General features: G+C 42.4%; 2 protein-coding genes across 21 annotated transcripts in view; one reads left to right on the forward strand and one right to left on the reverse strand.

The window, feature by feature from the left end:
* spag17 (sperm associated antigen 17) overlaps window positions 1–14,025 on the forward strand; it is a 55,624-nt gene extending 41,599 nt beyond the window's left edge. The window contains exons 39-46 of the mRNA XM_036951398.1: window positions 9,603–9,696; window positions 9,825–9,917; window positions 10,615–10,775; window positions 12,589–12,770; window positions 12,946–13,006; window positions 13,163–13,310; window positions 13,569–13,718; window positions 13,899–14,025. Of these exons, the coding sequence (XP_036807293.1) occupies window positions 9,603–9,696; window positions 9,825–9,917; window positions 10,615–10,775; window positions 12,589–12,770; window positions 12,946–13,006; window positions 13,163–13,310; window positions 13,569–13,718; window positions 13,899–13,936 (927 nt within the window). The 3' untranslated portion in view covers window positions 13,937–14,025. The remainder of the gene's footprint in view (window positions 1–9,602; window positions 9,697–9,824; window positions 9,918–10,614; window positions 10,776–12,588; window positions 12,771–12,945; window positions 13,007–13,162; window positions 13,311–13,568; window positions 13,719–13,898) is intronic.
* A 348-nt stretch (window positions 14,026–14,373) lies between these two features.
* Window positions 14,374–26,756, reverse strand: part of LOC110496981 (dystrophin) — a 394,538-nt gene continuing 382,155 nt past the window's right edge. For 19 of the 20 annotated variants that reach the window (XM_036951595.1, XM_036951594.1, XM_036951600.1 and 16 more), the window contains 5 exons: window positions 19,932–20,090; window positions 19,018–19,261; window positions 17,270–17,384; window positions 16,986–17,075; window positions 14,374–16,417 (listed from right to left, as the gene is read on the reverse strand). In XM_036951595.1, the coding sequence (XP_036807490.1) occupies window positions 16,320–16,417; window positions 16,986–17,075; window positions 17,270–17,384; window positions 19,018–19,261; window positions 19,932–20,090 (706 nt within the window). In that variant the 3' untranslated portion in view covers window positions 14,374–16,319. Of the gene's footprint in view, window positions 16,418–16,663; window positions 16,690–16,985; window positions 17,076–17,269; window positions 17,385–19,017; window positions 19,262–19,931; window positions 20,091–26,756 lie in introns of all 20 variants that reach the window. The other variant, XM_036951598.1, reaches the window with a different exon arrangement.

A 26,756-nucleotide genomic window follows, 5' to 3' on the forward strand; every position in this document is an offset into this window, starting at 1 on the left:
ACAGAGGTAGTTAATATAAGACAATATTTCCCAATGCTACTAGCCTAGCGTTTGGTTTGGTACAGACGTGGTTAATATAAGACAATATTTCCCAATGCTACTAGCCTAGCGTTTGGTTTGGTACAGAGGTAGTTAATATAAGACAATATTTCCCAATGCTACTAGCCTAGCGTTTGGTTTGGTACAGAGGTGGTTAATATAAGACAATATTTCCCAATGCTACTAGCCTAGCGTTTGGTTTGGTACAGAGGTAGTTAATATAAGACAATATTTCCCAATGCTACTAGCCTAGCGTTTGGTTTGGTACAGAGGTGGTTACTATAAGACAATATTTCCCAATGCTACTAGCCTAGCGTTTGGTTTGGTACAGAGGTAGTTAATATAAGACAATATTTCCCAATGCTACTAGCCTAGCGTTTGGTTTGGTACAGAGGTGGTTAATATAAGACAATATTTCCCAATGCTACTAGCCTAGCGTTTGGTTTGGTACAGAGGTGGTTAATATAAGACAATATTTCCCAATGCTACTAGCCTAGCGTTTGGTTTGGTACAGAGGTGGTTAATATAAGACAATATTTCCCAATGCTACTAGCCTAGCGTTTGGTTTGGTACAGAGGTAGTTAATATAAGACAATATTTCCCAATGCTACTAGCCTAGCGTTTGGTTTGGTACAGAGGTGGTTAATATAAGACAATATTTCCCAATGCTACTAGCCTAGCGTTTGGTTTGGTACAGAGGTGGTTAATATAAGACAATATTTCCCAATGCTACTAGCCTAGCGTTTGGTTTGGTACAGAGGTGGTTAATATAAGACAATATTTCCCAATGCTACTAGCCTAGCGTTTGGTTTGGTACAGAGGTGATTAATATAAGACAATATTTCCCAATGCTACTAGCCTAGCGTTTGGTTTGGTACAGAGGTGGTTAATATAAGACAATATTTCCCAATGCTACTAGCCTAGCGTTTGGTTTGGTACAGAGGTAGTTAATATAAGACAATATTTCCCAATGCTACTAGCCTAGTGTTTGGTTTGGTACAGAGGTTAAATATAAGACAATATTTCCCAATGCTACTAGCCTAGTGTTTGGTTTGGTACAGAGGTTAAATATAAGACAATATTTCCCAATGCTACTAGCCTAGCGTTTGGTTTGGTACAGAGGTGGTTAATATAAGACAATATTTCCCAATGCTACTAGCCTAGCGTTTGGTTTGGTACAGAGGTAGTTAATATAAGACAATATTTCCCAATGCTACTAGCCTAGCGTTTGGTTTGGTACAGAGGTGGTTAATATAAGACAATATTTCCCAATGCTACTAGCCTAGCGTTTGGTTTGGTACAGAGGTAGTTAATATAAGACAATATTTCCCAATGCTACTAGCCTAGCGTTTGGTTTGGTACAGAGGTAGTTAATATAAGACAATATTTCCCAATGCTACTAGCCTAGCGTTTGGTTTGGTACAGAGGTTAAATATAAGACAATATTTCCCAATGCTACTAGCCTAGCGTTTGGTTTGGTACAGAGGTGGTTAATATAAGACAATATTTCCCAATGCTACTAGCCTAGCGTTTGGTTTGGTACAGAGGTAGTTAATATAAGACAATATTTCCCAATGCTACTAGCCTAGCGTTTGGTTTGGTACAGAGGTTAAATATAAGACAATATTTCCCAATGCTACTAGCCTAGCGTTTGGTTTGGTACAGAGGTGGTTAATATAAGACAATATTTCCCAATGCTACTAGCCTAGCGTTTGGTTTGGTACAGAGGTTAAATATAAGACAATATTTCCCAATGCTACTAGCCTAGCGTTTGGTTTGGTACAGAGGTTAAATATAAGACAATATTTCCCAATGCTACTAGCCTAGCGTTTGGTTTGGTACAGAGGTGGTTAATATAAGACAATATTTCCCAATGCTACTAGCCTAGCGTTTGGTTTGGTACAGAGGTTGTTAATATAAGACAATATTTCCCAATGCTACTAGTCTAGCGTTTGGTTTGGTACAGAGGTGGTTAATATAAGACAATATTTCCCAATGCTACTAGCCTAGCGTTTGGTTTGGTACAGAGGTAGTTAATATAAGACAATATTTCCCAATGCTACTAGCCTAGCGTTTGGTTTGGTACAGAGGTGGTTAATATAAGACAATATTTCCCAATGCTACTAGCCTAGCGTTTGGTTTGGTACAGAGGTGGTTAATATAAGACAATATTTCCCAATGCTACTAGCCTAGCGTTTGGTTTGGTACAGAGGTAGTTAATATAAGACAATATTTCCCAATGCTACTAGCCTAGCGTTTGGTTTGGTACAGAGGTGGTTAATATAAGACAATATTTCCCAATGCTACTAGCCTAGCGTTTGGTTTGGTACAGAGGTAGTTAATATAAGACAATATTTCCCAATGCTACTAGCCTAGCGTTTGGTTTGGTACAGAGGTGGTTAATATAAGACAATATTTCCCAATGCTACTAGCCTAGCGTTTGGTTTGGTACAGAGGTGGTTAATATAAGACAATATTTCCCAATGCTACTAGCCTAGCGTTTGGTTTGGTACAGAGGTAGTTAATATAAGACAATATTTCCCAATGCTACTAGCCTAGCGTTTGGTTTGGTACAGAGGTGGTTAATATAAGACAATATTTCCCAATGCTACTAGCCTAGCGTTTGGTTTGGTACAGAGGTGGTTAATATAAGACAATATTTCCCAATGCTACTAGCCTAGCGTTTGGTTTGGTACAGAGGTGGTTAATATAAGACAATATTTCCCAATGCTACTAGCCTAGCGTTTGGTTTGGTACAGAGGTGATTAATATAAGACAATATTTCCCAATGCTACTAGCCTAGCGTTTGGTTTGGTACAGAGGTGGTTAATATAAGACAATATTTCCCAATGCTACTAGCCTAGCGTTTGGTTTGGTACAGAGGTAGTTAATATAAGACAATATTTCCCAATGCTACTAGCCTAGTGTTTGGTTTGGTACAGAGGTTAAATATAAGACAATATTTCCCAATGCTACTAGCCTAGCGTTTGGTTTGGTACAGAGGTGGTTAATATAAGACAATATTTCCCAATGCTACTAGCCTAGCGTTTGGTTTGGTACAGAGGTAGTTAATATAAGACAATATTTCCCAATGCTACTAGCCTAGCGTTTGGTTTGGTACAGAGGTGGTTAATATAAGACAATATTTCCCAATGCTACTAGCCTAGCGTTTGGTTTGGTACAGAGGTAGTTAATATAAGACAATATTTCCCAATGCTACTAGCCTAGCGTTTGGTTTGGTACAGAGGTAGTTAATATAAGACAATATTTCCCAATGCTACTAGCCTAGCGTTTGGTTTGGTACAGAGGTTAAATATAAGACAATATTTCCCAATGCTACTAGCCTAGCGTTTGGTTTGGTACAGAGGTGGTTAATATAAGACAATATTTCCCAATGCTACTAGCCTAGCGTTTGGTTTGGTACAGAGGTAGTTAATATAAGACAATATTTCCCAATGCTACTAGCCTAGCGTTTGGTTTGGTACAGAGGTTAAATATAAGACAATATTTCCCAATGCTACTAGCCTAGCGTTTGGTTTGGTACAGAGGTGGTTAATATAAGACAATATTTCCCAATGCTACTAGCCTAGCGTTTGGTTTGGTACAGAGGTTAAATATAAGACAATATTTCCCAATGCTACTAGCCTAGCGTTTGGTTTGGTACAGAGGTTAAATATAAGACAATATTTCCCAATGCTACTAGCCTAGCGTTTGGTTTGGTACAGAGGTGGTTAATATAAGACAATATTTCCCAATGCTACTAGCCTAGCGTTTGGTTTGGTACAGAGGTTGTTAATATAAGACAATATTTCCCAATGCTACTAGTCTAGCGTTTGGTTTGGTACAGAGGTGGTTAATATAAGACAATATTTCCCAATGCTACTAGCCTAGCGTTTGGTTTGGTACAGAGGTAGTTAATATAAGACAATATTTCCCAATGCTACTAGCCTAGCGTTTGGTTTGGTACAGAGGTGGTTAATATAAGACAATATTTCCCAATGCTACTAGCCTAGCGTTTGGTTTGGTACAGAGGTGGTTAATATAAGACAATATTTCCCAATGCTACTAGCCTAGCGTTTGGTTTGGTACAGAGGTAGTTAATATAAGACAATATTTCCCAATGCTACTAGCCTAGCGTTTGGTTTGGTACAGAGGTGGTTAATATAAGACAATATTTCCCAATGCTACTAGCCTAGCGTTTGGTTTGGTACAGAGGTAGTTAATATAAGACAATATTTCCCAATGCTACTAGCCTAGCGTTTGGTTTGGTACAGAGGTAGTTAATATAAGACAATATTTCCCAATGCTACTAGCCTAGCGTTTGGTTTGGTACAGAGGTGGTTAATATAAGACAATATTTCCCAATGCTACTAGCCTAGCGTTTGGTTTGGTACAGAGGTAGTTAATATAAGACAATATTTCCCAATGCTACTAGCCTAGCGTTTGGTTTGGTACAGAGGTGGTTAATATAAGACAATATTTCCCAATGCTACTAGCCTAGCGTTTGGTTTGGTACAGAGGTAGTTAATATAAGACAATATTTCCCAATGCTACTAGCCTAGCGTTTGGTTTGGTACAGAGGTTAATATAAGACAATATTTCCCAATGCTACTAGCCTAGCGTTTGGTTTGGTACAGAGGTAGTTAATATAAGACAATATTTCCCAATGCTACTAGCCTAGCGTTTGGTTTGGTACAGAGGTTAATATAAGACAATATTTCCCAATGCTACTAGCCTAGCGTTTGGTTTGGTACAGAGGTTAATATAAGACAATATTTCCCAATGCTACTAGCCTAGCGTTTGGTTTGGTACAGAGGTAGTTAATATAAGACAATATTTCCCAATGCTACTAGCCTAGCGTTTGGTTTGGTACAGAGCTTAATATAAGACAATATTTCCCAATGCTACTAGCCTAGCGTTTGGTTTGGTACAGAGGTTAAATATAAGACAATATTTCCCAATGCTACTAGCCTAGCGTTTGGTTTGGTACAGAGGTGGTTAATATAAGACAATATTTCCCAATGCTACTAGCCTAGCGTTTGGTTTGGTACATAGGTTAATATAAGACAATATTTCCCAATGCTACTAGCCTAGCGTTTGGTTTGGTACAGAGGTTAAATATAAGACAATATTTCCCAATGCTACTAGCCTAGCGTTTGGTTTGGTACAGAGGTTAAATATAAGACAATATTTCCCAATGCTACTAGCCTAGCGTTTGGTTTGGTACAGAGGTGGTTAATATAAGACAATATTTCCCAATGCTACTAGCCTAGTGTTTGGTTTGGTACAGAGGTAGTTAATATAAGACAATATTTCCCAATGCTACTAGCCTAGCGTTTGGTTTGGTACAGAGGTAGTTAATATAAGACAATATTTCCCAATGCTACTAGCCTAGCGTTTGGTTTGGTACAGAGGTGGTTAATATAAGACAATATTTCCCAATGCTACTAGCCTAGCGTTTGGTTTGGTACAGAGGTGGTTAATATAAGACAATATTTCCCAATGCTACTAGCCTAGCGTTTGGTTTGGTACAGAGGTAGTTAATATAAGACAATATTTCCCAATGCTACTAGCCTAGCGTTTGGTTTGGTACAGAGGTGGTTAATATAAGACAATATTTCCCAATGCTACTAGCCTAGCGTTTGGTTTGGTACAGAGGTAGTTAATATAAGACAATATTTCCCAATGCTACTAGCCTAGCGTTTGGTTTGGTACAGAGGTAGTTAATATAAGACAATATTTCCCAATGCTACTAGCCTAGCGTTTGGTTTGGTACAGAGGTGGTTAATATAAGACAATATTTCCCAATGCTACTAGCCTAGCGTTTGGTTTGGTACAGAGGTAGTTAATATAAGACAATATTTCCCAATGCTACTAGCCTAGCGTTTGGTTTGGTACAGAGGTGGTTAATATAAGACAATATTTCCCAATGCTACTAGCCTAGCGTTTGGTTTGGTACAGAGGTAGTTAATATAAGACAATATTTCCCAATGCTACTAGCCTAGCGTTTGGTTTGGTACAGAGGTTAATATAAGACAATATTTCCCAATGCTACTAGCCTAGCGTTTGGTTTGGTACAGAGGTAGTTAATATAAGACAATATTTCCCAATGCTACTAGCCTAGCGTTTGGTTTGGTACAGAGGTTAATATAAGACAATATTTCCCAATGCTACTAGCCTAGCGTTTGGTTTGGTACAGAGGTTAATATAAGACAATATTTCCCAATGCTACTAGCCTAGCGTTTGGTTTGGTACAGAGGTAGTTAATATAAGACAATATTTCCCAATGCTACTAGCCTAGCGTTTGGTTTGGTACAGAGCTTAATATAAGACAATATTTCCCAATGCTACTAGCCTAGCGTTTGGTTTGGTACAGAGGTTAAATATAAGACAATATTTCCCAATGCTACTAGCCTAGCGTTTGGTTTGGTACAGAGGTGGTTAATATAAGACAATATTTCCCAATGCTACTAGCCTAGCGTTTGGTTTGGTACAGAGGTTAATATAAGACAATATTTCCCAATGCTACTAGCCTAGCGTTTGGTTTGGTACAGAGGTTAAATATAAGACAATATTTCCCAATGCTACTAGCCTAGCGTTTGGTTTGGTACAGAGGTTAAATATAAGACAATATTTCCCAATGCTACTAGCCTAGCGTTTGGTTTGGTACAGAGGTGGTTAATATAAGACAATATTTCCCAATGCTACTAGCCTAGTGTTTGGTTTGGTACAGAGGTAGTTAATATAAGACAATATTTCCCAATGCTACTAGCCTAGCGTTTGGTTTGGTACAGAGGTAGTTAATATAAGACAATATTTCCCAATGCTACTAGCCTAGCGTTTGGTTTGGTACAGAGGTTAAATATAAGACAATATTTCCCAATGCTACTAGCCTAGCGTTTGGTTTGGTACAGAGGTTAAATATAAGACAATATTTCCCAATGCTACTAGCCTAGCGTTTGGTTTGGTACAGAGGTTAAATATAAGACAATATTTCCCAATGCTACTAGCCTAGCGTTTGGTTTGGTACAGAGGTGGTTAATATAAGACAATATTTCCCAATGCTACTAGCCTAGCGTTTGGTTTGGTACAGAGGTGGTTAATATAAGACAATATTTCCCAATGCTACTAGCCTAGCGTTTGGTTTGGTACAGAGGTGGTTAATATAAGACAATATTTCCCAATGCTACTAGCCTAGCGTTTGGTTTGGTACAGAGGTAGTTAATATAAGACAATATTTCCCAATGCTACTAGCCTAGCGTTTGGTTTGGTACAGAGGTAGTTAATATAAGACAATATTTCCCAATGCTACTAGCCTAGCGTTTGGTTTGGTACAGAGGTAGTTAATATAAGACAATATTTCCCAATGCTACTAGCCTAGCGTTTGGTTTGGTACAGAGGTAGTTAATATAAGACAATATTTCCCAATGCTACTAGCCTAGCGTTTGGTTTGGTACAGAGGTAGTTAATATAAGACAATATTTCCCAATGCTACTAGCCTAGCGTTTGGTTTGGTACAGAGGTAGTTAATATAAGACAATATTTCCCAATGCTACTAGCCTAGCGTTTGGTTTGGTACAGAGGTAGTTAATATAAGACAATATTTCCCAATGCTACTAGCCTAGCGTTTGGTTTGGTACAGAGGTAGTTAATATAAGACAATATTTCCCAATGCTACTAGCCTAGCGTTTGGTTTGGTACAGAGGTAGTTAATATAAGACAATATTTCCCAATGCTACTAGCCTAGCGTTTGGTTTGGTACAGAGGTAGTTAATATAAGACAATATTTCCCAATGCTACTAGCCTAGCGTTTGGTTTGGTACAGAGGTAGTTAATATAAGACAATATTTCCCAATGCTACTAGCCTAGCGTTTGGTTTGGTACAGAGGTGGTTAATATAAGACAATATTTCCCAATGCTACTAGCCTAGCGTTTGGTTTGGTACAGAGGTTAAATATAAGACAATATTTCCCAATGCTACTAGCCTAGTGTTTGGTTTGGTACAGAGGTGGTTAATATAAGACAATATTTCCCAATGCTACTAGCCTAGCGTTTGGTTTGGTACAGAGGTGGTTAATATAAGACAATATTTCCCAATGCTACTAGCCTATCGTTTGGTTTGGTACAGAGGTAGTTAATATAAGACAATATTTCCCAATGCTACTAGCCTAGCGTTTGGTTTGGTACAGAGGTAGTTAATATAAGACAATATTTCCCAATGCTACTAGCCTAGCGTTTGGTTTGGTACAGAGGTGGTTAATATAAGACAATATTTCCCAATGCTACTAGCCTAGCGTTTGGTTTGGTACAGAGGTTAAATATAAGACAATATTTCCCAATGCTACTAGCCTAGTGTTTGGTTTGGTACAGAGGTTAAATATAAGACAATATTTCCCAATGCTACTAGCCTAGCGTTTGGTTTGGTACAGAGGTAGTTAATATAAGACAATATTTCCCAATGCTACTAGCCTAGCGTTTGGTTTGGTACAGAGGTGGTTAATATAAGACAATATTTCCCAATGCTACTAGCCTAGCGTTTGGTTTGGTACAGAGGTTAAATATAAGACAATATTTCCCAATGCTACTAGCCTAGTGTTTGGTTTGGTACAGAGGTTAAATATAAGACAATATTTCCCAATGCTACTAGCCTAGCGTTTGGTTTGGTACAGAGGTAGTTAATATAAGACAATATTTCCCAATGCTACTAGCCTAGCGTTTGGTTTGGTACAGAGGTGGTTAATATAAGACAATATTTCCCAATGCTACTAGCCTAGCGTTTGGTTTGGTACAGAGGTAGTTAATATAAGACAATATTTCCCAATGCTACTAGCCTAGCGTTTGGTTTGGTACAGAGGTGGTTAATATAAGACAATATTTCCCAATGCTACTAGCCTAGCGTTTGGTTTGGTACAGAGGTAGTTAATATAAGACAATATTTCCTAATGCTACTAGCCTAGCGTTTGGTTTGGTACAGAGGTGGTTAATATAAGACAATATTTCCCAATGCTACTAGCCTAGCGTTTGGTTTGGTACAGAGGTAGTTAATATAAGACAATATTTCCCAATGCTACTAGCCTAGCGTTTGGTTTGGTACAGAGGTGGTTAATATAAGACAATATTTCCCAATGCTACTAGCCTAGCGTTTGGTTTGGTACAGAGGTTAAATATAAGACAATATTTCCCAATGCTACTAGCCTAGCGTTTGGTTTGGTACAGAGGTAGTTAATATAAGACAATATTTCCCAATGCTACTAGCCTAGCGTTTGGTTTGGTACAGAGGTAGTTAATATAAGACAATATTTCCCAATGCTACTAGCCTAGCGTTTGGTTTGGTACAGAGGTAGTTAATATAAGACAATATTTCCCAATGCTACTAGCCTAGCGTTTGGTTTGGTACAGAGGTAGTTAATATAAGACAATATTTCCCAATGCTACTAGCCTAGCGTTTGGTTTGGTACAGAGGTTAATATTAGCTTCACTGTGTGCCTCTCCAACATATTGCACATTGTATTCAGCTCAGCTACTGTACGTATATAAAACAACTATCTGGGTTTCCCCGTCAGGTCCCTGATATGAGATCTCTGTCTCAGGACCTTCCTCCATTCCCCAACACTCCCAACTCCCAGAACTACCTCAGAGATGCCCCTCGGGAGACAGGTTAAAGCTAGGCTACATTTAAAACAATACTAATGATATATGGGTGATACAGTATTGTGATATTTTATTCTTCATTAAGAAAGTGACCCTGTTTTGCATGTTATTTGTTATTGTGTGTGTTCTTGAAGCAGCCCAGCGACCTTTGAACCCCACGCCCTCTCACGCAGCAGGAAGTGATGCGCTGCCTAGGAGACCCACCAACCCCACCCCTCAAACTGCAGGTCTGCTCAGTACACGACTTAGACTTGGGTTAGTGTTAGGGTAAGAGTGGTGACAGCTGGTCTTACTGGGGTTCGAGTCATAACGAAAAAGACATTACAGACAAATGACTTTACAATTTACATCAATTTAAAAACCTTAGTGTGTGTGTGTGTGTGTGTGTGTGTGTGCGTCTATCAGTTACACATACATGTCAGTACATAAACACAACAAGTATGTATGTACTGCGGCATTGTGCCGTGAGGTATTGCTTTATCAGTTTTTCTGGATCTGTGGACTTTGAAAAGACCCCTGGTGGCATGTCTGGTAGGCAGGGTTTGCACAAGGTGCTTGAATTTGTTCTGAACCTGGGGACTTTGAAAAGACCCCTGGTGGCATGTCTGGTAGGCAGGGTTCGCACGAGGTGCTTGAATTTGGCACTCTGAAATTCAAGTACTGGAATACCTTGAAAATCAGACATTTACTCAAGTTGGTAGTTGAAAAGTTGTCCCACCTAGCCATCGTAAGATGAATGCACTAACTGTAAGTGGCTCTGGAGAAGAGCGTCTGCTGAATGACTAACCGACAAAGAGAATTATATTTGGTCAAACACCATTTTCCCAACAGTTTGCAGACACCTACTGTATATAAATCAGTCATCATGGTCTTGTATCTGTTACTGTGTTACTGATATCTAGATCTGTGTGTGTTCTCCTGTAGGGGACAGCTCTCATGGTGCCTCTACAGTGAAGCAGCAGCATGGTGGTGGGATTGGGCCTGGCAGTACCCAGGTGGACGTGGCAGGGAACCCACGCAGACACAGAGTCAAGCTGCCAGCCTCCATCCTCAGCTCCAAACCCTTCAGCGTGCCCAACCAGCAGGTAACACACACACACACACACACACACACACACACACACTGTGACGTACATACATATACACACACACACACACTGTGACGTACATACATATACATATACACACACACACACACACACACATACACACACACACACACACATACACACGCGCACAGGTGCACACACTAGTGTTCCTCACCCACCCAGTGAGAGGTGCATATGTCGATTGAGGAAATGTTTGTGACTGTAGGTGTGAATGTTGTGATTTGGTGGGCCGGGGGACATGTGTGTGTGTGACTGTAGGTGTGAATGTTGTGAATTGGTGGGAGTGTGGGCTGGGGGACATATGGGGTGTGTGTGACTGTAGGTGTGAATGTTGTGAATTGGTGGGAGTGTGGGCTGGGGGACATATGGGGAGTGTGTGACTGTAGGTGTGAATGTTGTGAATTGGTGGTGGTGTGGGCTGGGGGATATATGGGGAGTGTGTGACTGGGGCCTAGATATTATCTGTATCATGGAAGATCTGAGCTCTAGCGCCATTTGACTGTAGGTGTGAATGTTGTGATATAATCTGTATCATGGAAGATCTGAGCTCTAGCGCCATTTGACTGTAGGTGTGAATGTTGTGATATAATCTGTATCATGGAAGATCTGAGCTCTAGCGCCATTTGACTGTAGGTGTGAATGTTGTGATATAATCTGTATCATGGAAGATCTGAGCTCTAGCGCCATTTGACTGTAGGTGTGAATGTTGTGATATAATCTGTATCATGGAAGATCTGAGCTCTAGCGCCATGTGACTGTAGGTGTGAATGTTGTGATATAATCTGCATCATGGAAGATCTGAGCTCTAGCGCCATGTGACTGTAGGTGTGAATGTTGTGATATAATCTGTATCATGGAAGATCTGACCTCTAGCGCCATTTGACTGTAGGTGTGAATGTTGTGATATAATCTGTATCATGGAAGATCTGAGCTCTAGCGCCATTTGACTGTAGGTGTGAATGTTGTGATATAATCTGTATCATGGAAGATCTGAGCTCTAGCGCCATTTGACTGTAGGTGTGAATGTTGTGATATAATCTGTATCATGGAAGATCTGAGCTCTAGCGCCATTTGACTGTAGGTGTGAATGTTGTGATATAATCTGTATCATGGAAGATCTGAGCTCTAGCGCCATTTGACTGTAGGTGTGAATGTTGTGATATAATCTGTATCATGGAAGATCTGAGCTCTAGCGCCATGTGACTGAGGTGTGAATGTTGTGATATAATCTGTATCATGGAAGATCTGAGCTCTAGCGCCATTTGACTGTAGGTGTGAATGTTGTGATATAATCTGTATCATGGAAGATCTGAGCTCTAGCGCCATTTGACTGTAGGTGTGAATGTTGTGATATAATCTGTATCATGGAAGATCTGAGCTCTAGCGCCATGTGACTGTAGGTGTGAATGTTGTGATATAATCTATATCATGGAAGATCTGAGCTCTAGCGCCATTTGAAATTTAAAGGGAAAAATGTTCCCACATTCACGGGAAATGCTGCATATGGAAATTACCTTTCAGATTTCAGTGGCGCTATAACGTGGATCTTTCACAATATGGATTTAATGTAGCCCCGGGTCATCTAGACGCCACAAGACGGTGTTATCCTGCTGAGCTAAAGCCTAGGCTGTAGCCCAGGGAGCTAACACGAGTCTTCTGGTCCAAGGTGAATACACTGAACCACGTCAGTTACCACTAATGTATCTGTCCTGCCAATTCAATAAGTCGCAGCTTACTGAGCTAGAGCCCAGGCATTACCACGGGGACCTAACACGAGTCTGGCTCTCAGTTCCTGTGTGTAGAGGAGCCGGTGAGGAGGAAGGTGAAGACTGTGTCTGTGACGGGGGGGCAGCAGCTCGCCCCACGGGGGTTTGAGCTCCTCCCAGCAGAGGTCCAGTTTGGGACCCTAAAGGAGGGCTGCAGCTACAGCGTCCCCGTGCTCATGAAGAACGTGGGCTTCCACACCTGCAGGTCAGATACATACATATACATCCATGAACAATTAGTATGGCTGTTTGTGGACATGTCTGTCAAGGATGGTGGCGCAGTGAAAATGACAAGGTTTAAGGTCTTGGTCGTCAGGGTGTGTTCTCCTCTGTCTATGTTCTGGTGGGTTCAGCGACTGTTCTGTGTTGTTGTACTTTAGGTTCAGTGTGAAACAGCCGTCCCCTGGTACTGGAATCAGAGTCATCTACACCCCTGGACCTGTGAGTTCTACTGAGCAGAGTGATAGTTACCGTAGTCAGCTTGATTCAATTACACAAACTGAACATTTCCCATTGTTTTCTTTGAGGATGTTTTAGATTCATACATCTCACTTCACTTCCTGATATGACTAAATTGACCCCTGACCTTTGTTGCAGGTGGCTGCTGGGATGAAGACTGAGCTTCAGGTGGAGCTGAATGCCATGACTATAGGTCTGGAGGAGTCTGCAGAGGGAGAGGTCTACATCTCACACCACATCCACATCAAGACTGAGACTGAGATCTTCTACCTGCCCGTCTTAGCTAATATCCTTCTCTAATGTCTTTTAGTCACACTTTATTTGGATAGTCCCCTTCGAATAACAATATTTACTATAGAGTTGGTCGCCTCAGTGATGTTTTCATTGTGCAGTGAGAGATCTTACACTAGTACGCAGGTATGGTTACAGAATAGCTCAAGTGAGGACATGATTGTTTTTTACTGAGTTAATGGCGAAGGTCAAAGTTTCTCTCAGTGAAAGCAGCGATGGTCTCTGTTGTCCCCTCCTTAACGAGTGGTCTCACCCATCCTCCCCGAGCGTCTGTATGACACCAGGACCAAGGATCATACCAACGGGCTCCAGACAGGGGTATCCAAGGTCCGCCTCATCTCCTCCACCCCCTCAGTCAGACGTGGAGTGGTCCTCCCTCGCAGACCTCTTCTCTCCAGCACCGGTTAGTGATTTACAGTATCTGAACACTGGAACTAATCACTCTCTAGAATGCCCTTCAAGCCAATCAGAAACGAGTATTCAACAATGCCATGGTATAAGAACATGAAGTAATGTCTAACGGATGCTAAGTGTTTTACATTCACTCCCCACTGAAACGTGATCTTTTCCTTCCCACTTCCAGGTGAAATTGAATCAGACGGATTGAGACGACTTATATAAAACAACTTTCACCGTGCTTTGGGGTTTTGGTCACATATTGCCGTTGTTCAATAGAATACATCTTAGGAATAAAGAACAGTGATATAACACATTCCTTGTTTTTCCTGTGAGTGAGGTGGTGTGTGTGACGGTCTGTCTGAGGTGGTGTGTGTGACGGTCTGTGAGTGAGATGGTGTGTGTGTGTGACGGTCTGTGAGTGAGGTGGTGTGTGTGTGTGTGACGGTCTGTGAGTGAGGTGGTGTGTGTGTGTGTGATGGTCTGTGAGTGAGGTGGTGTGTGTGTGTGTGTGACGGTCTGTGAGTGAGGTGGTGTGTGTGTGAGACGGTCTGTGAGTGAGGTGGTGTGTGTGTGTGAGTGAGGTGGTGTGTGTGAGGTGGTGTGTGTGTGAGTGAGGTGGTGTGTGTGTGTGTGTGTTTAGAGAAAGACGAGGACGGAGCTCAAGTCAACATCACCGCTTTATTGATAGACACAGTAAAGCATGTTATAATACAGTAGTAAGGCATATATTTGGTGGAATTTGATATGTTGTGAAACAAATGAGTTATTGAAAAGATGGACAATACAACTCCAGGGTTATAAATGAATGACGCAGTGGATTAATGAATCAGTATCTTTGATCATGCTGCTATTAAACATGGTGCAAAAACGAAACAAAAAGGTGTTGTCATGAAACTATAATAATCCTGAAGAATACCTTCAACTGTTTGGGTTTTAAATCAACATGGGAATATTGAATCGACTGTGATCTCACACTGATAACGCCCCCACACCAGGCAATTCCATAAAGAAACACACAAATACAACAAAACCAATGCATTATCACACAGGAGATCAACTCTAGTCTGTCCAGGATGGAGAACAGTAGTGCACCCTGGTCCAGTTTCCTCATTTCTCTGTCTTAATGAACCGCCGAGGACACTACAGTGTATGTATCTGAACACATTCAGATTGGAGGGACTCGTTCCATTTCAGAACATGGATGGATTCTTTAAGATGGCATCCAGCTACACTGAGGACACTACAGTGTATGTATCTGGAGGGACTCGTTCCATTTCAGAACATGGATGGATTCTTTAAGATGGCATCCAACTACACTGAGGACACTACAGTGTATGTATCTGGAGGGACTCGTTCCATTTCAGAACATGGATGGGTTCTTTAAGATGGCATCCAGCTACACTGAGGACACTACAGTGTATGTATCTGGAGGGACTCATTCCATTTCAGAACATGGATGGGTTCTTTACGATGGCATCCAACTGCAGTAGAATATTTTCTGCACCTTCCTAGGAAGGATCAGAATGAAAGTTGGGTTTTGACCAATTAAAATGAGGTAGAGCGTGCATTACTGGGGGTTCTAGAATCATACACTTGTATCTTAAAACACTCCCAATCACACTAGGAGAGAACTCAGATCAAATCAATAAAATCATCTCAGGATTACAAACAGCTGAATGTCACACTGTACTGTAGCTCTATTTTAAATGGTATTAAATCTAAATTAAATTCCATAATCCTACAAAACCACTATGAATAGGTATTAAAACAACACTGGTACTTTCTTTCTGTCTGTGTTAAAGGCCCAATCCTTCATTTGAAAAACAACAATAACGGCTGTTAATATCCCAGATTGGACCTTTCAGTCTGTGCTCTATGGCTCCTCATGGTAGATTCAACACATAGGAGTGGACCAGAGCTGCGGTGAACGAGGCAAAGGGCATAGTATCATATGATGATCATCAAACAGACAGTACTGAAGAAAAAGATGACCTATGACCCTATGGATGGATGGATGGTTTGATAAACAACAAGAGGTGCATCAGCCCAAAGCAAAAGCTATAATGCAATGTGGAAAATAGATTACCTTCACACACACACGTCACACACACACACGTCACACACATCCTTGCGTACCAAGACACACACAAACGTGCATACACACACACAGTCAGTCTCTCTACGCTGAAAGGGTACAGGACGACTGCATTGCCTTTACAGTATATCATCTTTTGTTGTTATAATAAACATAGTTTTGTAATATAAAGCACCCTTATGTTTACAATCTTTCTTTTGGATACAAATGTTGTGAAATGCTCCATACAAAGAAATGGAAATACGTTCACCAGATTTACATACTTTTTCTTTCTCTTATTTTTATTATACAATTGCATAGAAGTTTAAAAACCTGCCTTTTTGTTAATAAAACCATTTTCGATACTTTTAAGAAACGACTGAAATCTACAAGTTTTGTAATGCTGATCCTTCACAAAAATATATGTATATTTCTCTTTGTAAACGTGTCCGATCCAGTTGTTTTGACTAGAAAAGCATGCGGGGGAGGGGGTTGGTTGGGAGTGGGTAAGGGGCGGGCCCTCGTCTTCCGCTACTCGCCACTCTGTTCGTCCGTCATCACGTTGACCAATGACTCCATGGCTCGACCCAGGTCGTCTGCCATGTGGAACAGACTGCCTACACTCAGTCCTGGAGACGAGGGACAGAAGGGACCGTCAGACAGACAAGACACACACTCTCACCCAAATATTAAACACTCATCAATGCATATCTTAAAATACTAAAGTAAACAATCCCACTCCACCCCCTCAAACAAACACAAAATACACCAAGAAATATGAGAGATAGAGGAATGAAATAGAGAGAGGAGAGAAGAGGAGGGAGAACTGGCCAGGAGAGGAGGGTACAGTAGACGGGGCTGGTGACCCCACTGACCTCTCAATGGTTTCCCCTTCGTCCTCCTGGGTCCCAGAAACAGAACAGGGAAGAAGGAAATAAAGAGAAAGGAGGGAACAATCAGAGGACTGAGAGGAAAAGGGCCCATGTACTTCAAGAGGTCAGTCAACGTGTAGAATTAATAACAGTGCTCAAGATATGCCACTGAGGCTGATCCTACTGGTTAGATCAATAGGAGAATGACCCTCCTGGACTGTAGGTCTAACATGAGGTGATTTGTGCATCTATGGAAATTGCTTGAGTGAGTAGGATGTCCGTGTGTGTGCGTGTTTATGTGTGTGTCTATGTGTGTGCATCCTACCTTGGCTGTGGGGGAAGGAGTTGTTTAGCTGCTCCATCACCTCCTCTAGCCCCAATGCATCTTGGGACGGACTCGACAGCTCATCGTCACCTACAGCAAAGAAAATGATTCCAACCAGTCGTCTTCAGGTTAGTACAATGACTTCATAGGAAACGTATTTTTAAAACCAGTACAGCGTCAACCGGACCAGAGTGTCCCAACATATGACCTAACACTGTAACAACCAGTCTGGTCCACTGGGCTCATAGCTGGTGATGTTGTGCTGAGTGGAGTTCCAGTCTCACCCATGGTCTCTGTAGTCTGGCTGCCTGCTACACGCATCAGAGGCAGACTGGTGTCAGAGCGCTGGGACGAGGTGGAGGGAGAGGACAGGGCTGTACCGTTCACCTTGGAGTCAGTCTGGAGACAGACACAGGCATTATCCCACACACTCATCAGTCTGGAGATAGACACAGGCATTATTCCACACACTTATCAGTCTGGAGACAGACACAGGCATTATCCCACACACTCATCAGTCTGGAGACAGACACAGGCATTATCCCACACACTCATCAGTCTGGAGACAGACACAGGCATTATCCCACACACTCATCAGTCTGGAGACAGACACATGCATTATTCTACACACTCATCAGTCTGGAGACAGACACAGTATATATACAAAAGTATGTGGACATGTATAAAATCGAGCACACAGCCATGCAATCTCCATAGACAAACAGTGGCAGTAGAATGGCCTTACTGAAGAGCTCAGTGACTTTCAACGTGGCACCGTCATAGAATGCCACCTTTCCAACAAGTCAGTTTGTCAAATGTCTGCCCTGCTAGAGCTGCCCCCGGTCAACTGTAAGTGCTGTTATTGTGAAGTGTAAACGTCTAGGAGCAACAACAGCTCAGCCGCGAATTAGTAGACCACACAAGCTCACAGAACGGGATCGCCGAGTGCTGAAGCGCTTAGCGTGTAAAAATCATCTGTCCTCGGTTGCAACACTCACTACCAAGTTCCAGCACAAGAACTGTTCGTCGGGAGCTTCATGAAATGGGTTTCCATGGCCGAGCAGCCGCACACAAGCCTAAGATCACCATGCGCAATGCCAAGTGTTGGCTGGAGTGGTGTGAAGCTCGCCGCCACTGGACTCTGGAGCAGTGGAAACATGTTCTCTGGACTGATGAATCACGCTTCACCATCTGGCAGTCCGACAGGCACAAATCTGGGTGTGGTGGCTGCCAGGAGAACGCTACCTGCCCCAATGTATAGTGCCAACTGTAAAGTTTGCTGGAGGAGGAATAATGGTCTGAGACTGTTTTTCATGGTTCGGGCTACGCCCCTTCCAGTGAAGGAACGGCATACAATGACATTCTAGACGATTCTGTGCTTCCAACGTTGTGGAGAAGGCCCTTTCCTGTTTCAGAATGACAGTGCCCCCATGCACAAAGCGAGGTCCATATAGAAATGGTTTGTCGAGATTGGTATGGAAGAACTTGACTGGCCTGCACAGAGCCCTGACCGTAACCCCATTGAACACCTTTGGGATGAATTGGAATGCCGACTGCGAGCCAGGCCTAATCACCCAACATCAGTGTCCAACCTCACTAATGCTCTTGTGGCTGAATGAAGGCAAGTCTCAGCAGCAATGTTCCAACATCTAGTGGAAAGCCTTCCCAGAAGAGTGGAGACTGTTATAGCAGCAAAGGGGGGTCCAACTCCATATTAATGCCCATTATTTTGGAATGAGATGTTCAACAAGCAGGTGTCCACATACTTTTGGTCATGTAGGATAGATGGAAAGATAGATAGAGAGACAGACAGTCATTATAACTGGTTTTGGACTCTGTGTCTGGTGTGATCTGGTGTGTGTGCTTTCTGTATACTGTGTGTGTGTGTATAGTGTGTGTATAGTGTGTATAGTGTGTGTATAGTGTGTGTGTGTGTGTGTACAGTGTGTATAGTGTGTGTACTGTGTGTGTATAGTGTGTGTATAATGTGTGTGTGTGTGTGTGTGTGTGTGTACAGTGTGTGTTTCAGGACCTGTTCCAGTAGCTGTCTGAGCCGGTGTAGCTGTGACTCCAGTTGTTTGTTATGGTCCTCCAGGATCTGCATACGAGCCTCCAGCCGTCCTTTGTGCTGCCTCAGCAGTTTGGCCTCAGCGATCAGCTCGGCGTCCCGTGGGCTCTGGGGCGAAGCGGGCAGCATCTCCGGGGGCGAGGGGAGTGGGGACAGACCCTTGTGGTCGTGGGCCTTCTTCAACTTGTCATACTCCGCCTGTAGCTTCCTGAGAGGGAGCGGACAGCGGTTAAGAGTGTTGGGCCAGCAACCGAAAGGTCACTGGTTCGAATCCCCGAGCCGACTAGGTGAAAAATCTGTTGATTTGCCCTTGAGCAAGGTACTTTCCTAACATTCCACTCCGTGATATGCCAAGGAGTTGAATATTAACTCAAACAGACTGGTACCCAGGCTAACTCAGCTCAGTCTAGTCAATTAATCCCTCAATCAAATGATTTTCTATCTGTTTTACAACAACATCAGTCACACAGTGCTTTACAGTAACCTGGCCTAGATCCAAAAACCTCACTATCAACTCAGTTCCCACTAGTTACCACAGCCACAAAGTCAGAATTGGCTATAAAATCGTCAAGTTTCATGACAGCAAAAATGACCTTTTAGGTTTTAATTTAAGGTTAGGCATAAGGTTAGCAGTGTGGTTAGGGTTGAGGTTAGGTTTAAAATGATATATATATTTTTTAAATAGGTGGGGTTTATGACTTTGTGACTGTGGTAACTAGTGACGACCTATCAACCCACAAGACAACCGTAAACTGACTGTCTGACACAACTGTAGAATCGTCTGGATCCAACATGGACGTTCGATGGAGAAGCTTGTCTATATCAGTTTGTCTGTGTTGGGATCAGTTGGTATGAACGTGTCACACTGTTCCCCTCACCTGTTGTCTGACTCCAGGTCGTTGAGCACCCTCTCCAGCTCCCCCTTCTCCTCACTCTCCATGGAGATGAGGATCTGGGCGGGGCTGCGTGGCTGGCTGAGGGGAGAGCCCTGGTTCAGACTCTGACAGTAGTGCTGAATCAACAGGTGTTCATCATCACTACAGTGATAGAAGGAGGGAGGGAGATGGAGAGGGGGGGGGTGGCATACACACAGAGAGAGGCTGCTATTAGCTGACAGTCACACCTAACAGCCTCACAACGGCCAGCCAGTCAACTAACAACATTCATTTTCAGTTCCACAACGACAGAGTGAGAGAGACAGAGTGGAGACAACCAGCTATAAATTGACACATTTACCACAGATTGTTGTTCAGTATTCAATTATATTAGATTCCATTCAATGTTCAATGATCCACTCTGACAAATACATATCCTTTGAGATGTAGACCTGTTGGCTTGGGGGGTTGGGTTAAAGTTATAATTAACCTGTTGGCTTGGGGGTTGGGTTAAAGTTATAATTAACCTGTTGGCTTGGGGGTTGGGTTAAAGTTGTGATGTCATTAACCTGTTGGCTTGGGGGTAGGGTTAAAGTTATAATTAACCTGTTGGCTGGGGGGTTGGGCTAAAGTTGTGATGTCATTAACCTGTTGGCTGGGGGGTTGGGTTAAAGTTATAATTAACCTGTTGGCTTGGGGGTGGGGTTAAAGTTATAATTAACCTGTTGGCTTGGGGATAGGGTTAAAGTTGTGATGTCATTAACCTGTTGGCTTGGGGGTAGGGTTAAAGTTATAATTAACCTGTTGGCTTGGGGGTGGGGTTAAAGTTATAATTAACCTGTTGGCTTGGGGATAGGGTTAAAGTTGTGATGTCATTAACCTGTTGGCTTGGGGGTTGGGTTAAAGTTGTGATGTCATTAACCTGTTGGCTGGGGGGTTGGGCTAAAGTTGTGATGTCATTAACCTGTTGGCTTGGGGGTAGGGTTAAAGTTGTGATATCATTAACCTGTTGGCTTGGGGGTTGGGTTAAAGTTGTGATGTCATTAACCTGTTGGCTTGGGGGTAGGGTTAAAGTTGTGATGTCATTAACCTGTTGGCTTGGGGGTAGGGTTAAAGTTGTGATATCATTAACCTGTTGGCTTGGAGGTAGGGTTAAAGTTGTGATGTCATTAACCTGTTGGCTTGGGGGTAGGGTTAAAGTTGTGATGTCATTAACCTGTTGGCTTGGGGGTAGGGTTAAAGTTGTGATGTCATTAACCCGTTGGCTTGGGGGTGGGGTTAAAGTTGTGATGTCATTAACCTGTTGGCTTGGGGGTAGGGTTAAAGTTGTGATGTCATTAACCTGTTGGCTTGGGGGTTGGGCTAAAGTTGTGATGTCATTAACCTGTTGGCTTGGGGGTAGGGTTAAAGTTGTGATGTCATTAACCTGTTGGCTTGGGGGTTGGGCTAAAGTTGTGATGTCATTAACCTGTTGGCTTGGGGGTATGGTTAAAGTTGTGATATCATTAACCTGTTGGCTTGGGGGGTGGGGTTAAAGTTGTGATGTCATTAACCTGTTGGCTGGGGGGTTGGGTTAAAGTTGTGATATCATTAACCTGTTGGCTTGGGGGTTGGGTTAAAGTTGTGATGTCATTAACCTGTTGGCTTGGGGGTAGGGTTAAAGTTGTGATATCATTAACCTGTTGGCTTGGGGGTTGGGTTAAAGTTGTGATGTCATTAACCTGTTGGCTTGGGGGTTGGGTTAAAGTTGTGATGTCATTAACCTGTTGGCTTGGGGGTAGGGTTAAAGTTGTGATATCATTAACCTGTTGGCTTGGGGGTAGGGTTGAAGTTATAATTTACCTTTTTGGCTTGGGGATATGGTTAAATATGTGATATCATTAACCTGTTTGCTTGGCTGTAGGGTTAAAGTTGTGATATCATTAACCTGTTGGCTGGGGGGTAGGGTTAAAGTTGTGATATCATTAACCTGTTGGCTTGGGGGTAGGGTTAAAGTTATAATTAACCTGTTGGCTTGGGGGTTGGGTTAAAGTTATAATTAACCTGTTGGCTTGGAGGTAGGGTTAAAGTTGTGATATCATTAACCTGTTGGCTTGGGGGTTGGGCTAAAGTTGTGATATCATTAACCTGTTGGCTTGGGGGTAGGGTTAAAGTTGTGATATCATTAACCTGTTGGCTTGGGGGTTGGGCTAAAGTTGTGATGTCATTTACCTGTTGGCTTGGGGGTAGGGTTAAAGTTGTGATATCATTTACCTGTTGGCTTGGGGGGTGGGGCTAAAGTTGTGATGTCATTAACCTGTTGGCTTGGGGGTAGGGTTAAAGTTGTGATATCATTAACCTGTTGGCTTGGGGGTAGGGTTAAAGTTGTGATATCATTAACCTGTTGGCTTGGGGGTAGGGTTAAAGTTATAATTAACCTGTTGGCTTGGGGGTTGGGTTAAAGTTATAATTAACCTGTTGGCTTGGAGGTAGGGTTAAAGTTGTGATATCATTAACCTGTTGGCTTGGGGGTTGGGCTAAAGTTGTGATATCATTAACCTGTTGGCTTGGGGGTAGGGTTAAAGTTGTGATATCATTAACCTGTTGGCTTGGGGGTTGGGCTAAAGTTGTGATATCATTAACCTGTTGGCTGGGGGGTTGGGCTAAAGTTATAATATCATTAACCTGTTGGCTTGGGGGTAGGGCTAAAGTTGTGATATCATTAACCTGTTGGCTTGGGGGTAGGGTTAAAGTTGTGATATCATTAACCTGTTGGCTTGGGGGTAGGGTTAAAGTTGTGATATCATTAACCTGTTGGCTTGGGGGTTGGGCTAAAGTTGTGATATCATTAACCTGTTGGCTGGGGGGTTGGGCTAAAGTTATAATATCATTAACCTGTTGGCTTGGGGGTAGGGTTAAAGTTGTGATATCATTCTGGCTGTTGGCTTGGGGGTAGGGCTAAAGTTGTGATATCATTAACCTGTTGGCTTGGGGGTAGGGCTAAAGTTGTGATGTCATTAACCTGTTGGCTGGGGGGTTGGGCTAAAGTTGTGATGTCATTAACCTGTTGGCTTGGGGGTAGGGTTGAAGTTATAATTTACCTTTTTGGCTTGGGGATATGGTTAAATATGTGATATCATTAACCTGTTTGCTTGGCTGTAGGGTTAAAGTTGTGATATCATTAACCTGTTGGCTGGGGGGTAGGGTTAAAGTTGTGATATCATTAACCTGTTGGCTTGGGGGTAGGGTTAAAGTTATAATTTACCTTTTTGGCTTGGGGATATGGTTAAATATGTGATATCATTAACCTGTTTGCTTGGCTGTAGGGTTAAAGTTGTGATATCATTAACCTGTTGGCTGGGGGGTAGGGTTAAAGTTGTGATATCATTAACCTGTTGGCTTGGGGGTAGGGTTAAAGTTATAATTTACCTGTTGGCTTGGGGATAGGGTTAAAGTTGTGATATCAATAACCTGTTGGCTTGGGGGTAGGGTTAAAGTTGTGATATCATTAACCTGTTGGCATGGGGGTAGGGTTATAATTAACCTGTTGGCTTGGGGGTAGGGTTAAAGTTATAATTTACCTGTTGGCTTGGGGGTAGGGTTAAAGTTATAATTTACCTGTTGGCTTGGGGATAGGGTTAAAGTTGTGATATCATTAACCTGTTGGCTTGGGGGTAGGGTTAAAGTTGTGATATCATTAACCTGTTGGCATGGGGGTAGGGTTATAATTAACCTGTTGGCTTGGGGGTAGGGTTAAAGTTATAATTTACCTGTTGGCTTGGGGGTAGGGTTAAAGTTATAATTTACCTGTTGGCTTGGGGGTAGGGTTAAAGTTGTGATATCATTAACCTGTTGGCTTGGGGGTAGGGTTAAAGTTGTGATATCATTAACCTGTTGGCTTGGGGGTAGGGTTAAAGTTGTGATATCATTAACCTGTTGGCTTGGGGGTAGGGTTAAAGTTATAATTAACCTGTTGGCTTGGGGGTAGGGTTAAAGTTGTGATATCATTCTGGCTGTTGGCTTGGGGGTAGGGTTAAAGTTGTGATATCATTAACCTGTTGGCTGTGGGGTAGGGTTATAGTTGTGATATCATTAACCTGTTGGCTGGGGGGTAGGGTTAAAGTTGTGATATCATTAACCTGTTGGCTTGGGGGTAGGGTTAAAGTTATAATTTACCTTTTTGGCTTGGGGATATGGTTAAATATGTGATATCATTAACCTGTTTGCTTGGCTGTAGGGTTAAAGTTGTGATATCATTAACCTGTTGGCTGGGGGGTAGGGTTAAAGTTGTGATATCATTAACCTGTTGGCTTGGGGGTAGGGTTAAAGTTATAATTTACCTGTTGGCTTGGGGATAGGGTTAAAGTTGTGATATCATTAACCTGTTGGCTTGGGGGTAGGGTTAAAGTTGTGATATCATTAACCTGTTGGCATGGGGGTAGGGTTATAATTAACCTGTTGGCTTGGGGGTAGGGTTAAAGTTATAATTTACCTGTTGGCTTGGGGGTAGGGTTAAAGTTATAATTTACCTGTTGGCTTGGGGGTAGGGTTAAAGTTGTGATATCATTAACCTGTTGGCTTGGGGGTAGGGTTAAAGTTGTGATATCATTAACCTGTTGGCTTGGGGGTAGGGTTAAAGTTGTGATATCATTAACCTGTTGGCTTGGGGGTAGGGTTAAAGTTGTGATATCATTAACCTGTTGGCTTGGGGGTAGGGTTAAAGTTGTGATATCATTAACCTGTTGGCTTGGGGGTAGGGTTAAAGTTGTGATATCATTAACCTGTTGGCTTGGGGGTAGGGTTAAAGTTGTGATATCATTAACCTGTTGGCTTGGGGGTAGGGTTAAAGTTGTGATATCATTAACCTGTTGGCTTGGGGGTAGGGTTAAAGTTGTGATATCATTCTGGCTGTTGGCTTGGGGGTAGGGTTAAAGTTGTGATATCATTCTGGCTGTTGGCTTGGGGGCAGGGTTAAAGTTGTGATATCATTAACCTGTTGGCTTGGGGGTAGGGTTAATGTTGTGATATCATTAACCTGTTGGCTTGGGGGTAGGGCTAAAGTTGTGATATCATTCTGGCTGTTGGCTTGGGGGTAGGGCTAAAGTTGTGATATCATTCTGGCTGTTGGCTTGGGGGTATGGTTAAAGTTGTGATATCATTAACCTGTTGGCTTGGGGGTAGGGTTAAAGTTGTGATATCATTAACCTGTTGGCTTGGGGGTAGGGTTAAAGTTGTGATATCATTAACCTGTTGGCCTGGGGGTAGGGTTAATGTTGTGATATCATTAACCTGTTGGCTTGGGGGTAGGGCTAAAGTTGTGATATCATTCTGGCTGTTGGCTTGGGGGTATGGTTAAAGTTGTGATATCATTCTGGCTGTTGGCTTGGGGGTAGGGTTAAAGTTGTGATATCATTCTGGCTGTTGGCTTGGGGGTAGGGTTAAAGTTGTGATATCATTCTGGCTGTTGGCTTGGGGGTAGGGTTAAAGTTGTGATATCATTAACCTGTTGGCTTGGGGGTAGGGTTACAGTTGTGATATCATTAACCTGTTGGCTTGGGGGTAGGGTTAAAGTTGTGATATAATTAACCTGTTGGCTTGGGGGATGGGTTAAAGTTGTGATATCATTAACCTGTTGGCTTGGGGGTAGGGTTAAAGTTATAATTAACCTGTTGGCTTGGGGGTAGGGTTAAAGTTGTGATATCATTAACCTGTTGGCTTGGGGGTAGGGTTAAAGTTGTGATATCATTAACCTGTTGGCTTGGGGGATGGGTTAAAGTTGTGATATCATTAACCTGTTGGCTTGGGGGTAGGGTTAAAGTTATAATTAACCTGTTGGCTTGGGGGTAGGGTTAAAGTTATAATTAACCTGTTGGCTTGGGGGTAGGGTTAAAGTTGTGATATCATTAACCTGTTGGCTTGGGGGTTGGGTTAAAGTTATAATTTACCTGTTGGCTTGGGGGTAGGGTTAAAGTTGTGATATCATTAACCTGTTGGCTGTGGGGTAGGGTTAACGTTGTGATATCATTAACCTGTTGGCTTGGGGGTAGGGTTATAATTAACCTGTTGGCTTGGGGGTAGGGTTAAAGTTGTGATATCATTAACCTGTTGGCTTGGGGGTAGGGTTAACGTTATAATTAACCTGTTGGCTTGGGGGTAGGGTTAAAGTTGTGATATCATTAACCTGTTGGCTTGGGGGTAGGGTTAACGTTATAATTAACCTGTTGGCTTGGGGGTAGGGTTAAAGTTGTGATATCATTAACCTGTTGGCTTGGGGGTAGGGTTAAAGTTGTGATATCATTCTGGCTGTTGGCTTGGGGGTAGGGTTAAAGTTGTGATATCATTAACCTGTTGGCTTGGGGGTAGGGTTAAAGTTATAATTAACCTGTTGGCTTGGGGGTAGGGTTAAAGTTGTGATATCATTCTGGCTGTTGGCTTGGGGGTAGGGTTAAAGTTGTGATATCATTAACCTGTTGGCTTGGGGGTAGGGTTAAAGTTGTGATATCATTAACCTGTTGGCTTGGGGGTAGGGTTAAAGTTGTGATATCATTAACCTGTTGGCTTGGGGGTAGGGTTAAAGTTGTGATATCATTAACCTGTTGGCTTGGGGGTAGGGTTAAAGTTGTGATATCATTCTGGCTGTTGGCTTGGGGGTAGGGTTAAAGTTGTGATATCATTCTGGCTGTTGGCTTGGGGGTAGGGTTAAAGTTGTGATATCATTCTGGCTGTTGGCTTGGGGGTAGGGTTAAAGTTGTGATATCATTAACCTGTTGGCTTGGGGGTAGGGCTAAAGTTGTGATATCATTCTGGCTGTTGGCTTGGGGGTAGGGCTAAAGTTGTGATATCATTCTG

This window comes from Oncorhynchus mykiss, chromosome 18 (genome assembly GCF_013265735.2).
Source record: "Oncorhynchus mykiss isolate Arlee chromosome 18, USDA_OmykA_1.1, whole genome shotgun sequence".
Classification (NCBI taxonomy): domain Eukaryota; kingdom Metazoa; phylum Chordata; class Actinopteri; order Salmoniformes; family Salmonidae; genus Oncorhynchus; species Oncorhynchus mykiss.